The sequence below is a fragment of the Cucumis melo genome, chromosome 12 (genome assembly GCF_025177605.1).
Source record: "Cucumis melo cultivar AY chromosome 12, USDA_Cmelo_AY_1.0, whole genome shotgun sequence".
In the NCBI taxonomy this organism is placed as follows: Eukaryota; Viridiplantae; Streptophyta; class Magnoliopsida; order Cucurbitales; family Cucurbitaceae; genus Cucumis; species Cucumis melo.
This window is the reverse complement of record NC_066868.1, coordinates 26,088,250-26,102,140: the sequence shown is the minus strand read 5'-3', so window position 1 is coordinate 26,102,140 and position 13,891 is coordinate 26,088,250. Positions and strand designations below refer to the sequence as shown.

Genomic DNA, 13,891 nt, shown 5'->3' with positions numbered 1-13,891 from the left:
ACAAAGCCACTCTCTCTGTGATCTCACTCGCTTTGGCGCGAGAGAGGAAGAGACGCAGTGGCGGACTAGGAGATTGATGAGATTTTAAAATACTGTAAGTTCTGTCTCTCTAAAGTTTGTTTCCAAATCAATCGATTTCTTAAGAAGTGTGAGATTTTCTCTAAATTTAGTGACTCCCTATAAGTAATTGGATGAAGAAGTAAGTGCAATTGCCGTGGTTTGCTTTGATCTCATTAGGGATTTCGCAAACAACGATCCCAAGCCCCAACGAGCAAATGCCAAATCGATTTTTGTATAATTGAGTTCAATAGATATGCTTGATTTTTGATCCATCAGATTTCAGTTGCCGTCATAAGGTTCTGTTAATTGATGAATCCTATTCGGAGACTAGCGTAATTAGAATTTAGCAGCTGTTCCTTACATGACATACTTGGATCTAATAATTCAGTCATCTGGGTGTTTTGTTTTAGCTACTATTGAGTTCGTTGATAGTTCTCTTCCAAAAAGGAATTTTGATAGAAAATGTTTCAAGGAAAATGGATACCTGGGAACTGTAGATCTTAGCAAGCTTTCATCTCGATGTTTAACCATGGATCTCAAGTCGCCTTCGAAACTTAAGTTGTCACCACCGAGATTCTCTAAGCATAAATGGATATTAAACTTAATAATTGTCGTAGTAACATTTGTGATTTCACTTGGTGCAATTTTGGCATATAAATCTCGAGTTTCTAATGCACCAAAAGAGCTTTATTATACTGTGGTCGTGGACTGTGGAAGCACGGGAACACGAATAGATGTATATGAATGGAAATGGTTGGTTAAGAGTGGTAATGAATTGCCTGTTTTATTGCGTTCTTATCCTAACAATTCAACTAAAAGTCCACTTCGAAAGAAATCTTGTAGTTATCACTGTATGCAAACCCAGCCGGGATTAGACAAATTTGTTGGCAATATTTCAGGTGTAAGGGTTTCTTTGAATCCATTGATTGAGTGGGCAGAACAGGAGATACCGGTTGAAGAACATTCACTTACTCCTATTTTTGTTTTATCTACTGCTGGACTGAGAAGATTGGCACATGAGGATGCCAATCAGGTTTTGGAAGATATAGAGGCTGTAATAAAGGAGCATTCTTTCATGTATCGGAAAAGTTGGATAAGGGTATTGAGTGGTATAGAAGAAGCTTACTATGGTTGGGTTGCTTTAAATTACAAAATGGGGCGCTTTAGGAACAGTTCAAGATTAGGCACGTTGGGAATTCTTGATTTGGGTGGTTCCTCATTGCAGGTTGTGATGGAATCAGACTGTAAAAGGGAAGAAATGCAATTCATGAGATCAAAAGTTGGGTCCATTGAGCATCAGGTTTTGGCATTCTCATGGGAAGCTTTTGGTTTGAATGAGGCATTTGATAGGACTCTTCTTTTGCTCAATCAAACACACGTACTTGGAGAAAGCAACTCAACTACAGTGGAGCTCAGACATCCTTGTCTTAGTTCCAGTTTTATGCGAAAATATACATGCTACAATTGTTCAAGTCATGACAACTCGGGCCAAGAAAAATTCAGTAATCAAATCAGCAAAACTGCCTTTCCTTTTTATTTGATCGGGAACCCAAATTGGGAGCAGTGCAAACGAATTGCAAGGGCTGTTGCAATCAATTCCAGCACTTTAGCTTGGTCAGAGCCTACAGAAGCAACAAAATGTCTTGCTACCGCGTCATCTTCAAACGGTATGCACCACCATGTGTCTATTTGGTGGCATTCCTCCTTGTCACTTTCATGATTTTACACATTGGCAAAATATATACATAGCAGGGGAATGTAGAGTTTACTTCTTATTATCTATTTATAAATTAGTAGCATTAATTTCCTAACGATGCCAAATTTTATTTACCAGATCAAATGGTGAGTGGAATGAAAAACTTGTGTTACTTATCTGTAACGTGGGTTACTGTATTTATTCCCCCATTTAGGACCACCTGCTAGTCTTTAAGATATTTACACCTCCAAGAGCCATTTATTAGGAGCTTTCCTTATTGTTTGAAACTATATTTTGTGATTACATCTTATAACTACCCCCCCCCCCCCCCCCCCAGTTTATGTTCAAATTCTTATTTCACTAGCATTTGTGTAATGGCAGGTGGTAATAATGCAGTAGTGACCATTCCCACCACGCGTTTTCATGCTTTATCAGGATTTTTTGCAGTATATCAATCATTAAATCTGTCTACAAGAGCCAATTGGACAAACATATGGGAAAGAGGTCTGGAGTTATGCTCTGCTTCTGAAGCTGATATGATGAGAAGTATTTCAGCAAACCAAAGTAGTTTGTGGCAATATTGTTTCCAGTTACCTTATATGGCATCTCTCATTGAGGATGCTCTTTGTCTTGGCGATAAAGAAGTGATTTTTGGCCCTCCAGATGTCTCCTGGACTCTAGGAGCCGCGTTGATAGAGGGAGAGTACTTATGGTCAAGTTCAAGTACAACAACTACAGCTGAGAATCACAATTCAACTTTGGGAAACATTGAGCCTGTATATGTATTTTTGTTACTTCTGTGTCTTCTATTGGTTGTTTATTATAATCAAATCAAGCTGCCTATGTTAGGCAGAAAGTCTGCTGGTGCCGGGTCATCTTTGTCATCTTATGTCCTTCCAAAACACAGGCCGAACTGATTTAGAGGTGGTCTAGTTAGCGACATATACATTTGATTCATTCTTTAACTTAGATGTAGTATCAAATACATCAACAGTATTGAAGAACATCAAGAATCTTCCGTTAGCTAGATGTTATTGTGATTCATGTTGAGAAAGTTCCAATTTTGTTGAAGTTAAAAGACCCTTTTACTGCAAAGTTTCTATTTATATTAGTATACTTGTTCACTAGGATAATGTGTTAGACATGGAGTTGTCTCTAAAGTACATAACGTTCACTAGGAAGTGAACGATTTACATAGGCAGATAGACGAAGCAGACATGTTAACCGAAATTGAAATACATATCCAGCAAACTTCATATGGACAGATTGAAACATAAGTTCCTCCTCCCTACTTCAAGATTAAAATGCAGCAATGGCACTAGATTTACATCCCTCCAAATCAGCTGCATCAACATCGACCCAGACTTCATTTACTCGTCCAATCAACCGGAAGGGAGAGTCGTACTGGGCAATGGCATATGCATAACCCCTCTCAGAGGTGGAATTCGCCAAAGGGAACCTACTCAAGCTGGTGGCAAGTTTCTCTGCTTCCTTTATCACCTTCTCGTCCCTTGCAAATCCAGAGAACTTCCTAACTGCAACACAATGAGCTTCCCAATCACAGGGCTTCAATTTCAGTTCAGGAAGAGGAAGAGGGGGTGAAGCTTGGAACTTAAGTGGCAGATAGAATTGAACAAGATAAGAGGAAGAGTGAAGAGGGCCAGCCCCAGGGACAATGCTGGTCAAGACAGGAGCAGTCATGGCAATCCTTGACCAATTCAGATTGGCACCTTGTATATACTGGAACAGTCTGTGCACAAGATCATTATAAAATGTTTGATCAACCAAAGGGAGGAATGAAAGGGATGATCACAAACTTTTAGAAATGCTTTCTTCTTTCCAAAGTTTACTCAGAATCGATGAGGAAGAGCAAATTTGGGGTTGATGGAATTGAAATATGTGATGTAAGTGGAAATTAGAAATGGAATTACCTGTGGAAACCATTTTTTGTAGCTTTCTCGAAGGATGGGTTTTGGACGGGAGCAGAGATCCAAGTGGACTTTCTGTAAAATCTGATTTCGAAGTCTGATTCTGAATGAACAACAGCGTATTGGGGTGATTCGATGGCGATGTAAAGACTGAGAAAACACCAGAGATTGAGAAGAAAGATTGATAATTTCGGATTCACCATTCTGCTTCGATCCCTGTTCGTTCTGGGACCTCTTTCTCTCTCCCTGTTGTTCCCGAATTGGTTGTTGAATTTCATTCGGAGCAACCATTCAAGAGCATCATTTGGGCCGTATAGACCATGGCAAGGCCCATTTCGAATAAGCCCAATAAGCCCAAGATCTCTCTTTCTCTCTCCTCTCTCAATCATCAATCATAGGATAGATGATGAAAACTGTTCGAACAAAGTTCTTTTCGTACTCATACTGAAATCTGTCTGTACGTTACAGCTTTGAAGTAAGTTCTTCGATTCCGGCATCTTCATCTGTGTCCACTTTTCTTTGACTTTCAATTATCTTTTGAATGTTCATTGGACTCCAGAGTGATACATTGATGCTAATTGATTGTGAGAAATTGTCTTGATGTTGATAACTACCAGAAATTGGAATACTTTTCAATATTTGATATAGTGAGAAGGTTTAACTGACAATATTGTATATCTGAAGATTTGGCACAAAGACATTAGCTTACAAGACAAATGGCAAGAACGTATACGGACAATTTATTAAAATATAGCAGTTTTTAAAACTTATTATGAAAATAATGTTTTTAAACCTATTACGAAAATACTGCTATTCTTTGTTTATTTTATTTTTTTTAATCATTTTTCATGAAAACTCGTCCAAGTCAATTTTTCTTTTTTAAAAAAAAAAACAGAAAGGGGAAGAGATAAGACTTGATATAATATATATATAATTCTTTTGAAAACTTGATTTTAGCTATTTTAGAATCATTATTAATATTAATATGGTTGAGAGAAAAAATAAGGCCACAAAGTAAAGATAATTTCAAATTTGATCCTAGCCTACTAAATATTAGAAAATTCATATCTTAATTGTGGTAGAATAAAAATAAATCATACTAAAATCTCGTATAATGGTTCCATATGAGTTATCTGATAATTTTTTATTATTTCTTCTTTAATATTCAATTTTCTTACTAACTTAGACACTACTAATGTAATGTGAGGGTACCAAATCTAAATGATCATTTAGATTTGTAGTGAAAGAATAAGTCAAAGAGAATGATGCAATACCTGACAATGAAAAAAGAATAAAGAGATGGCACCAAAGATGAGAAGTGACGAAGAAGGAAAAAATTATGGAAGAGGAGATGAAGAAATCAAAAGAAGAAATGAGAATAAGAAGAAGGAGAAGTACTAATATGAAGAAGATGCACATGTATTCAACGATAAATTCAAAACCAACAAGAAAATGACATGCAAATATGTATCATTTATGTTGTTTACAAATGTTCATATGATAGATAGTGTCGATGGGGTTAATTATGATCAACCTCAATGTGAAAACTTAAATAGAATATAGGATCTAATTTGGCATAAACTTAAATGGAGAACCAGTGTGCGATAATATAGAAATGCTATATAACAATAAATATAGACTTTAAAACAGAGACTAATGATGAATTCGAAAATATGGGCTTCGATGGTCGTGAACGTGAAATTCTCTCAAATTCATTCAATGAGGTGGACATAAATGAATAGATAGCGTTTAGGAACACAATCTAATTTAGTCCCAGTGGCAACTAACACGAAGTTGTATAAGGGAATGATTTGTGAAGACAAATAATGCTACAACATATGGTCAAGTGTTTTGCTATTAAAAGTTACGCATCATATGAAGTAACAGAGTCAATACTGACAAAGTCGATCATTCAATGTAAGAAATAGAGAGAGGGAGAAAAATAAATTAGTTAAAATGTCGGAGAATGTGAGTTTTTTTTTTTTTTTTTTGTTAGAGGAAGAAAAATAAATTAGTATTAAATTTTTAAAATAGAAATTAATTAAAATGTGAGAGAAGATTAAATTAGTTAAAATAATTCTTATTTAAAACAACGATTTTTTTAATATTAATCCCATTAGGCTATGATCAAATTTGAAATTATCTTTACTTTGTGATCTTATTTTTTCTCTCAGTCATATTAATATTAATAATGATTCTAAAATAGTTAAAATCAAGTTTTAAAAGAATTATTTATATATATATAATATTAAAAAATAAATTTTACATTCTTTCAAAAGTAAATAATTAAGAAAATGATAGAAAAGAAAAATATTTAAATAAATTTTTTAAATTGGAAATATTTAAATAAAGTTTTTAAAATGATAGAAAATCAAAATATTTAAATAAAGTATTTTTAAATTAAAGAAAAGATAAAAAAGATGTGAGAGGGCAAGTCTTGAGACTCGCCCATCTCTTCCCCTTTTCTGTTTTTTCCTTTTTTTTTAAATTGATTTGGGCGTGTTTTCAAAACTCGCCCTACTGGAAAAGGATTAAAAAAAATAAAATAAACAAAGAATAGCAATATTTTCGTAATAAGTTTGAAAACAACGATATTTTCATAATAAGTTTTAAAAACTGCTATATTTTAATAAATTGTCCAACGTATACACCACCCACCTATGCGCAAAGCAGATAGGAAAAAAAAAGACCCAAAACAAGACGATTTAGGGACAAACCCACCAGCCTAGCCCAGCTTGCAAAACAGGTAAAAGGATAAAAAACAACACAAAGAACAATAGATCAACAGAACAATTCCAAGATGTAGAGATCTAGAGACACATCACACTGCATAGACTGAAAAATGACTTGAAGAGCCATGACCTGAAGACTAATTCGAGGACCCAAACGATTACCTACTTGCATTAATATGATACATCTAAACCAACCTCATAGTCTAAAGATAAGTATATAGATAGAGCGGCTCATGAAAATGCCTCATTCACAACAACGGAAAAGAGCAAAAAGAAAAAAAAAAAAAAAAAAAAAAAAGAGAGAGAGAGCCTTGAGTTTGGTAATCTTGATATGACATGGGAAATATTAAAATGAAGTATAATTGTTCGTAGTCTACTCTTGGTAATGATTTTACATCAAGCACTTCAAAATGTTAAGGCAAGAGTTTGGTAGACACTTGTGACCTATGGACTATTGCTAGTAGAGTGCAAAAGGAAGGGATAGCTTTCACCCACCATGAGTTGTTTTTGGTCTTCCACCACTTCGAGTGGCAGAACTAGAAACTTTTTTTGAGTAGCCACAAAATTTCACTTTGGCTTTTCATATTTGTTCTCGTCTCTGACTATTTTATTTTCCTATTGACAGTCACCAAGCTATGATTATCAATTTTTTTAGGATTAATTGGAATTCCAATCACCCCACTTTCTCTGTTTTAAACTTAGACCATGGAATCATTCCTAAAAAATGGGAAATCAAAATTTTGTGATTAAGTTTCCCTTAGCTAAAGAAAAAGAAGATTGACCAGTTGCGTTTTCATATATAACTTTCTCTCTAACATCAATAAAAAGTTACACCTTCAATTGCAGGCATTAATTCGTGATGAGGAAAGCAGTAGTTCATCCTTGGCATATCTTTTACTGAAAAAGCCAAAAGTTCCGTTAAATCATTTACTAGCTAAAGATCTTATAGTATAATGAGCCATCTTTTCTTTAGTCTAGTATGATGAAGCTTCTTTTGCTTGTTGGCTTTCCACTTTTCCTTTCCCATTGTCATAGTTAATTAACTTTAATCTCGGTATGTTTATTAATCGTCAATGCATGGATCATTATTTTCGGTAGCTTTGTAATAGGAACTCCAAAGTTTATGCTTGATTTTGAGGAGCACGAGAGTCAAAACAAAACGCATTATTGAAAGTTTCCATGTTAGATTATAGGGATGGTCTTCCCTCAGTTCCAAGTAACTAGGTCACGTGGTTAGGTAACAGGGATGCAAATAAATGCATGGCTGCTAGGTGTTGAAACCAAATTTCGTAATTATCTGCCAATGCTTAGTTTGAATTTTCACTTCTTTAGTATTTATTTTTCTTTAAACTGCAATATATACTTGATGCTGGTTATTAGTATTGCTATATGACAATGAAACGCCACTCTAATGCTTTGGTTATAGATTATGGTCCGTTATTTTTATACCTAGAAGTGTACATAAATTGAGTTGGGTCGGATCAAAAATTGAACTATATCGATTCAATGTTTAAGGTCTACTCAACCTAATCCAATTTGAAATTTTGGATTTAATAGAAAAAAATTCAATAAGCTTTGCTGGTTACTTATGCTGCAAAGTAGTTGCTAAACAGGATCAAAATAAGATCAGGTCTTATCATTGCTAAACTATGGTGATTATGAAAGTAAATTACATCATTGACACTCCAAAAACAGACTTGCTCTTGGGTGAAGGCCAGCATCTTTCAGTGTCATATTCATCTCATCGGTACCATATACCCTTCTTGGGAAGCTTGCTATCAATCTATAGTTTTCAGTACCCGGCAGGCCGAGCGAATCAACATAACTGTAGATTGATTTCACCTTGTCCATGCTTGAAAACCTTCTCTCTCTCTTTTCACCGTTTGGAAACCTTATTAGTATCTGGAAAATAATTCAAGTATTAATTAGATTTATTTAGTTCAATGTTAAGACGGATTTTAGATTAAAGTTCTATTTTTGTATGGTTAAGTACCTGAGAGCTTGGATGAGAATCTTTTCCTTTATTTGCAGGATCCTTGTTCGGAGTTTCACGAGTAAACGTAGTTTCTTTCACTCTACCTTGCTGTTTAATTGGAGAATTCTGTTTGAGCCTCTCATCCATTGCTTTCTTAGGCAACACCAGAGGTGGATTTTTAAGTCTTTCCCTCTCCTAGAAGGCAACCAGGTTGATTTATTATCATTTTTTCAGTTGGCAAAATTATAAAATATCGTTGTGTGTTCAAAAGTAATCGTATCCTTTCAAAATTTGCAATATTACGTTTGATATTTCATGAAAATTGTAAATCTACCTCTAGAGTTATTCAAACCTGAAGCCGAGTGGCGCTGATCTAGAATGATGTGACGATTTAACTTTTAGTTTTAGGTAACTAGTAGAGGTATCAATTTTCACCCAAAATTTTAAAGATTTTCTATAAGTTAATCTTTTGAGTTTAGATGGGATGATTAAAATACTTGATTTGAGATATCACAGAAGATCATACCTTATCTTGTTTAAGAGCAGCAAGATATGCTTTGTCTTGCTCTTCTCTTATCCTTCGATCTGCTTTTATCTTTTCTTCTCGCTTCAGTTTGGAGCTACCAAAAGCTGATCCCTGTTCCTCCAGTGTTCTTTGTAGAATCTCCACCAAATCAGCTGGAGAAAGTGGCCCTTCAAGCTAGTTAAAGATGAAGCAGAAGATCAAACTTAAGCACAATCTCAACCTTTGCTTCCTAAAACTTAATTAGAAAGTTTCAATAAAAACAGAAAATCTAGAACTCAAAACTTTAACTAACCTGTTGAAGGACTGTTATACTTTCGCCTGGAGCCGGAGCAATCACGGCACAGAATGGGAAACTGGTAGCTCCTAATGTTATAGCCATCTGTAAACCTTCTCCTCTGTTTGCAAGTGCTCCCCAACATATGAAATTAGCATCAAGAAACTGCACTACTAGCTCTGAACACAATGTGTCCTCGCAGAAAGAGGGTGTGAATGGGTGATCTGGTGAGTGCAGATACAAGAATAAGAACTTATGATCATCTTCTGCTATCTTCAGGGCTTCTGCAAATCGACAGGCGTAAAAAAAAGGGTGCATCGAGCCATACTGGTATTGGAAACTGGTCAGGAAAGACCATTCTTCCGGGACATAAGGTGTGTCCTGCTGCAGAATTTGATATTGGTAACTGGATGGCAAAGTTCGGTTTCTTCTTCCTCCATTCATAACTCTTGAAAATCCTCCTAATATGCTTCTTGGAAGATTAACCATCCGTCGGACGATACCGTTAATTGAGGCCTCGGCTAATCTAGAAGTTTCCCTCATTGTTGATGACATTTTTTCAAGAGAAAATGCAGTTAGCACAGAAGAATATAACAAAAATGACTCTTGATTTTTACTCTACTTAACTGGGATTATGGCACCATTAGCAATGGGCTGATAAGTGGTAGAGACCTTGAGAAGCTTAAGGAAGAAATAATATTTCACAAAATATTAGTCTTTTCAGATACCCTTTGGAAGAGAATCAACTGTCACTTAGAAGAATGTGCAGGCTACTTTCTTTCTGGATTGGATGCTTTGCTTGAAACAAAATCAACCATAAATGCTGAAGAGATGGGATTTTTCAAGAATAAAATTCTGAAGTTCTTTCTCTACTTCTTTTCATTCTTGAAAGTTCAAGAATCAACTATCACTTAGCATAGCAATGTGCTAACACTTAGCTTTTTGATCATTTTCATTTACAAATTTATACCGGAAAAGAGCAGGTATAAATTACCTAATCATACATTATTCTTTGTTTCATTATCAGAAGATTTGCTCCTTACTTCACTTGCTTCCATAATAAACATGCCAAGATTACAAAAAGAAACATGAACAAGAGCACTACACATGAACCATGCTACACAAAAGTTCACTACTTTCTTTTAATGCATGTTACATGCTGTAATGCTGCAGTTAGTGATTTTTGACATAACCAGAAGTTTCAATTCGATGGAACTACATGATAGATTGAACTGTAGATCCTCAAAAGGAGAATGATCAACAGTTCAATCTAGGAAGCTATGATCAACAATTGTCTTTGCGGTTTTATCGATCTCCGGAACATAGTTTAATTGACATATTGTTTGTACTATAACTTTGAAGTCAAAGGTTTGATTTCTTCACTCAACATGTTGTCAAAATAATAATAATAATAATAATAATAATAATAGTAATGGATATCTAGGGAATAGTAACAGGTTGTTAGTAAGGTTATAGCGATAATTAGCAAGGGGTTTCAGTTATAAACTTATACCTCGTATTTGAGTACCTGACATGGTTTTGTGGGAGGTACAATACCATTCAACTTTTGAGCTAAATCTTTATACTCCTGCAGATATTTGAACTTGTTGGAACTTCATTTGCTTTAAGACCAAAGTGAATGCTACACAATAGAAATTCCCTCTTAGATAACCTAACTCAAACGAAGTTGAAATCAAAAACAAAATCTATCCCATATAGCTTCTTTATGCTACAGAAAACTTTGAATTACAACAGACAAGCAGACAAGAAATCTTCCAGACATATCTGTCAAAAAAGGAGGAAATTACTTTTATGAAAAGTGGGAAATTTTACATTCATATTGAGTGTGAGAAAATTACAAATGAAAGGAATATGGTGAATAATTCTTTAGCTTGAACGAAGCTCAAATTTCTATTGACAAGAAATTTAATTCTTTACCTACCACTATAGAGAATCCAATTCCTATTCGTACCATCTTTTTATCTTTCTTTAACTTGGAATTTATGCACTTTGCACAAAACATGCTTATCCAACAAGGAAATACATCTCTACTTTTGCAGTTTTAGAGCTCATTTTTCTTGACTTTATACCTTGCAAACTTCAAAAACATTCACAGAAAGTTCTCTTATGTTCAAAGGGGTTTTTAATTGCATTGTATTGCTCTTGAGAGACAAGAAAAGGAGGGTCTTTTCTTTACTTTTAAGTCCCTGGTCAGAAAGCTTATTTTCCTCCAATTCATGATTGTTGGTTGTTCATTTTTATTTTCTTTTTCAATTTGTCAATGTGGGTGTCCAAAGTAAAACATAGTGCTCATAGTGGTTTGAGCACTAGAGTGGAGTTCAAGTTTGTGATTGAGATTATCGGTCAGCGGTAATCAGAATTACCTTTCGTCTTAGAGATACCTTCGATTGCTTTATTTAAAAAGTTTGTGCTTGAGATGATTTTTAGTTTAAATTACAAATTAAGAAGTCTTTATATTTGTTTATTTAGTTTCTAAACTTTTAAATTATAAATTTAATCTTTAATCTTTATATATATATATATATATATATATATATATATATATATATATATTTTGTGAAGATTCACAAATCCATTTGATAGAAATTGGAGTTTAGGATTTAATTATATGTAAAAGTTAAATTTATATTTAAATGGATCAATTAATTTTAAAAAATATTGATCAATTTGTTAAAAGGACTTAATAGAACAAAATTAAGTATAAAAACTCACTAACGAGAAAATTGTAAGTGTTTAAGATTTTAGAGACACTTTTGAAAGTTTGCGGACTAAATAAACACAAACATCAAATTCTAGAAATTAAACTTATGATTTATCTTTTTTACACAATTTTCATCCATTTTCTTTTCATATCTAAAAAAAATGTAATTTTACTTAATAGCAAAGTATATTCAAACAAAATTGTTAGCACTTAGATTTCATTCACGGAGAAGTTCACTCTGGATTTTTTATTTTCCTCAGCTTCTAGCCAAAATCTTCCTCACCTGGTTGTGAGATGCTCTAAATTGACATGCATAAGAGATTTTCGTACTAATGTGATGTTTAGCATACTACATTACAGTCTCCTTTTTGGAGATTACTTACTCTCTTTTTGGGATGGTGGAAAGGGGCTCATAAGCCAATCCTCTAGCACATGCCTGTGGTTATGTGTAACGTCAATGATGTCAAAGGTGTTTATAGTGCTTGAGGTGTAAGTAACCAGTTTGGCGTCTCACTCAGTTATTTTTCAATTGGTATATATTCACCACTTCGGTTGGTAAACTCAAACTTCTACGAATTGACATTCTTCTTTTGAAATGTGTGTTCCCCTATGCATCATTTTGGTCCTTACAAATATGGGTCAGCTCGTAGATTTTAAACCTCGCGTTGATCATATCTCAACAAAAACAATTTTTTAATTTACAGCCAAATGACTTTTTGACCACACTCTTGAAGTATATGTTAAAAGAAAACAAAACCAAAAGCATATAAACCTTAGTATGACACTTTCAAATATATATATATATATACTCCAAAAAGGAGAGGAGTGAGAAGAAAGGCTTGAAATAATTTACTTGAATTCTCCAATGATACTTTTGAAAAGTGACAGAAATTTCTGGCTTTTATTTCTTCTCTTGTTTCATAAAGTTTGTAAAAAGAGATGCAGTTTTTGTATTGCAAAGATAGCATCATGTGGTCTCCACATTTCCAAATGAATCACCAAAGTTCACATCACATACCAATCCTTCTTCAAAGGTTTAATTTAGTGCCCTAATGCATGCCCATTAATCCCATCAAAATTTAACACACCCCAATTCCAATATTTATCATTATACCAAGTGGTCACTCACAACTCTTATACACAACCATTATTATTCATCTCATCATTTTGCCTAAGTGGAGCATGCTGCTAAAACCTCATAAATTGACTCTCTTCAATAATAATAATAATAATAATAATAATAATAATAATGTATGAATATGAATATTGTGCCACATGTTTTCACTTTAGAATTTACTAATTAACTTCAAATTTCCTATTTTTGCCTTTTTCTTTCCATTCAATATCTAAAGAGTAATATATAAACATTATATAATATTATAATCTATATATATATATATATATATATATATATATATATATAGAGAGAGAGAGAGAGAGAGAGAGAGAGAGAGAGAGAGAGAGAGGAGAGAGGAAACATCCCCAAGAAAGAAACATACCTACCCTATTTCTAAAAGGACAAACATTTCTCACCATTCATTTCTAAAAAAAGGTAGTTAATTATATATGCTTTTTGTTTGTTTAGTGTAATTGGGTGGATGAGATATAATTAAATTTTTAGTTAAATTAAGCTCTTCTCCCTTTCTAGATTTCCGTTTAATAATAGGTTATTGAAGTTTAAAAAGGGAAATTATTGTACATATCTTTAAATTTCTAGTTTCTGTTTAATATTTTCTTATACTTTTTATTTTTAATATGTCCACTAAAATTTTGGTACTATTAGACATAAATTATAACATTCAATTTTATATAAAATAGAATAATTAATTTTAGAAAATTTCAAACATAAATCTGCATTAAAACTAAACATTTCTGTTATATAAAATTTTTAGTTCAAAAACTAACTTGATAATTTATTAAAACCAAAATTAAATTTGAACTCATGATCAGTCGAATTAGTCTAATTCTACCTTATCTT

At 33.5% G+C, this 13,891-nt stretch overlaps 3 protein-coding genes across 8 annotated transcripts; 1 reads left to right on the top strand and 2 right to left on the bottom strand.

Annotated features, from left to right (window-relative positions):
- The first annotated feature begins 95 nt into the window (after nt 1–95).
- Nucleotides 96–2,851, top strand: LOC103483706 (probable apyrase 7). The gene is made up of 2 exons (XM_008440450.3): nt 96–1,727; nt 2,138–2,851. The coding sequence occupies exons 1-2, from the start codon at nt 422–424 to the stop codon at nt 2,671–2,673; spliced, it is 1,842 nt and encodes a 613-aa protein (XP_008438672.1). The 5' UTR covers nt 96–421; the 3' UTR covers nt 2,674–2,851.
- Nucleotides 2,840–4,198, bottom strand: LOC103483699 (uncharacterized). Its single transcript, XM_008440437.3, has 2 exons — nt 3,688–4,198; nt 2,840–3,506 (listed from the first exon to the last, which is right to left on the bottom strand). The coding sequence occupies exons 1-2, from the start codon at nt 4,071–4,073 to the stop codon at nt 3,056–3,058; spliced, it is 837 nt and encodes a 278-aa protein (XP_008438659.2). The 5' UTR covers nt 4,074–4,198; the 3' UTR covers nt 2,840–3,055.
- Nucleotides 4,199–7,980: 3,782 nt separating this feature from the next.
- Nucleotides 7,981–10,957, bottom strand: LOC103483714 (plant UBX domain-containing protein 10-like). Of its 6 annotated transcripts, none has more exons than XM_051080158.1 (5): nt 10,705–10,957; nt 9,210–9,717; nt 8,918–9,091; nt 8,410–8,586; nt 7,981–8,318 (listed from the first exon to the last, which is right to left on the bottom strand). In XM_051080158.1, exons 1-5 carry the CDS (start codon nt 10,749–10,751, stop codon nt 8,091–8,093), a joined length of 1,134 nt encoding a protein of 377 aa, XP_050936115.1. In that variant the 5' UTR covers nt 10,752–10,957; the 3' UTR covers nt 7,981–8,090. The 6 variants fall into 6 exon arrangements, with proteins under 6 accessions (XP_050936115.1, XP_050936116.1, XP_050936119.1 ...); XM_051080159.1 differs by having other exon boundaries at nt 10,720–10,957; XM_051080162.1 differs by having other exon boundaries at nt 10,186–10,956.
- Nucleotides 10,958–13,891: the final 2,934 nt, after the last annotated feature.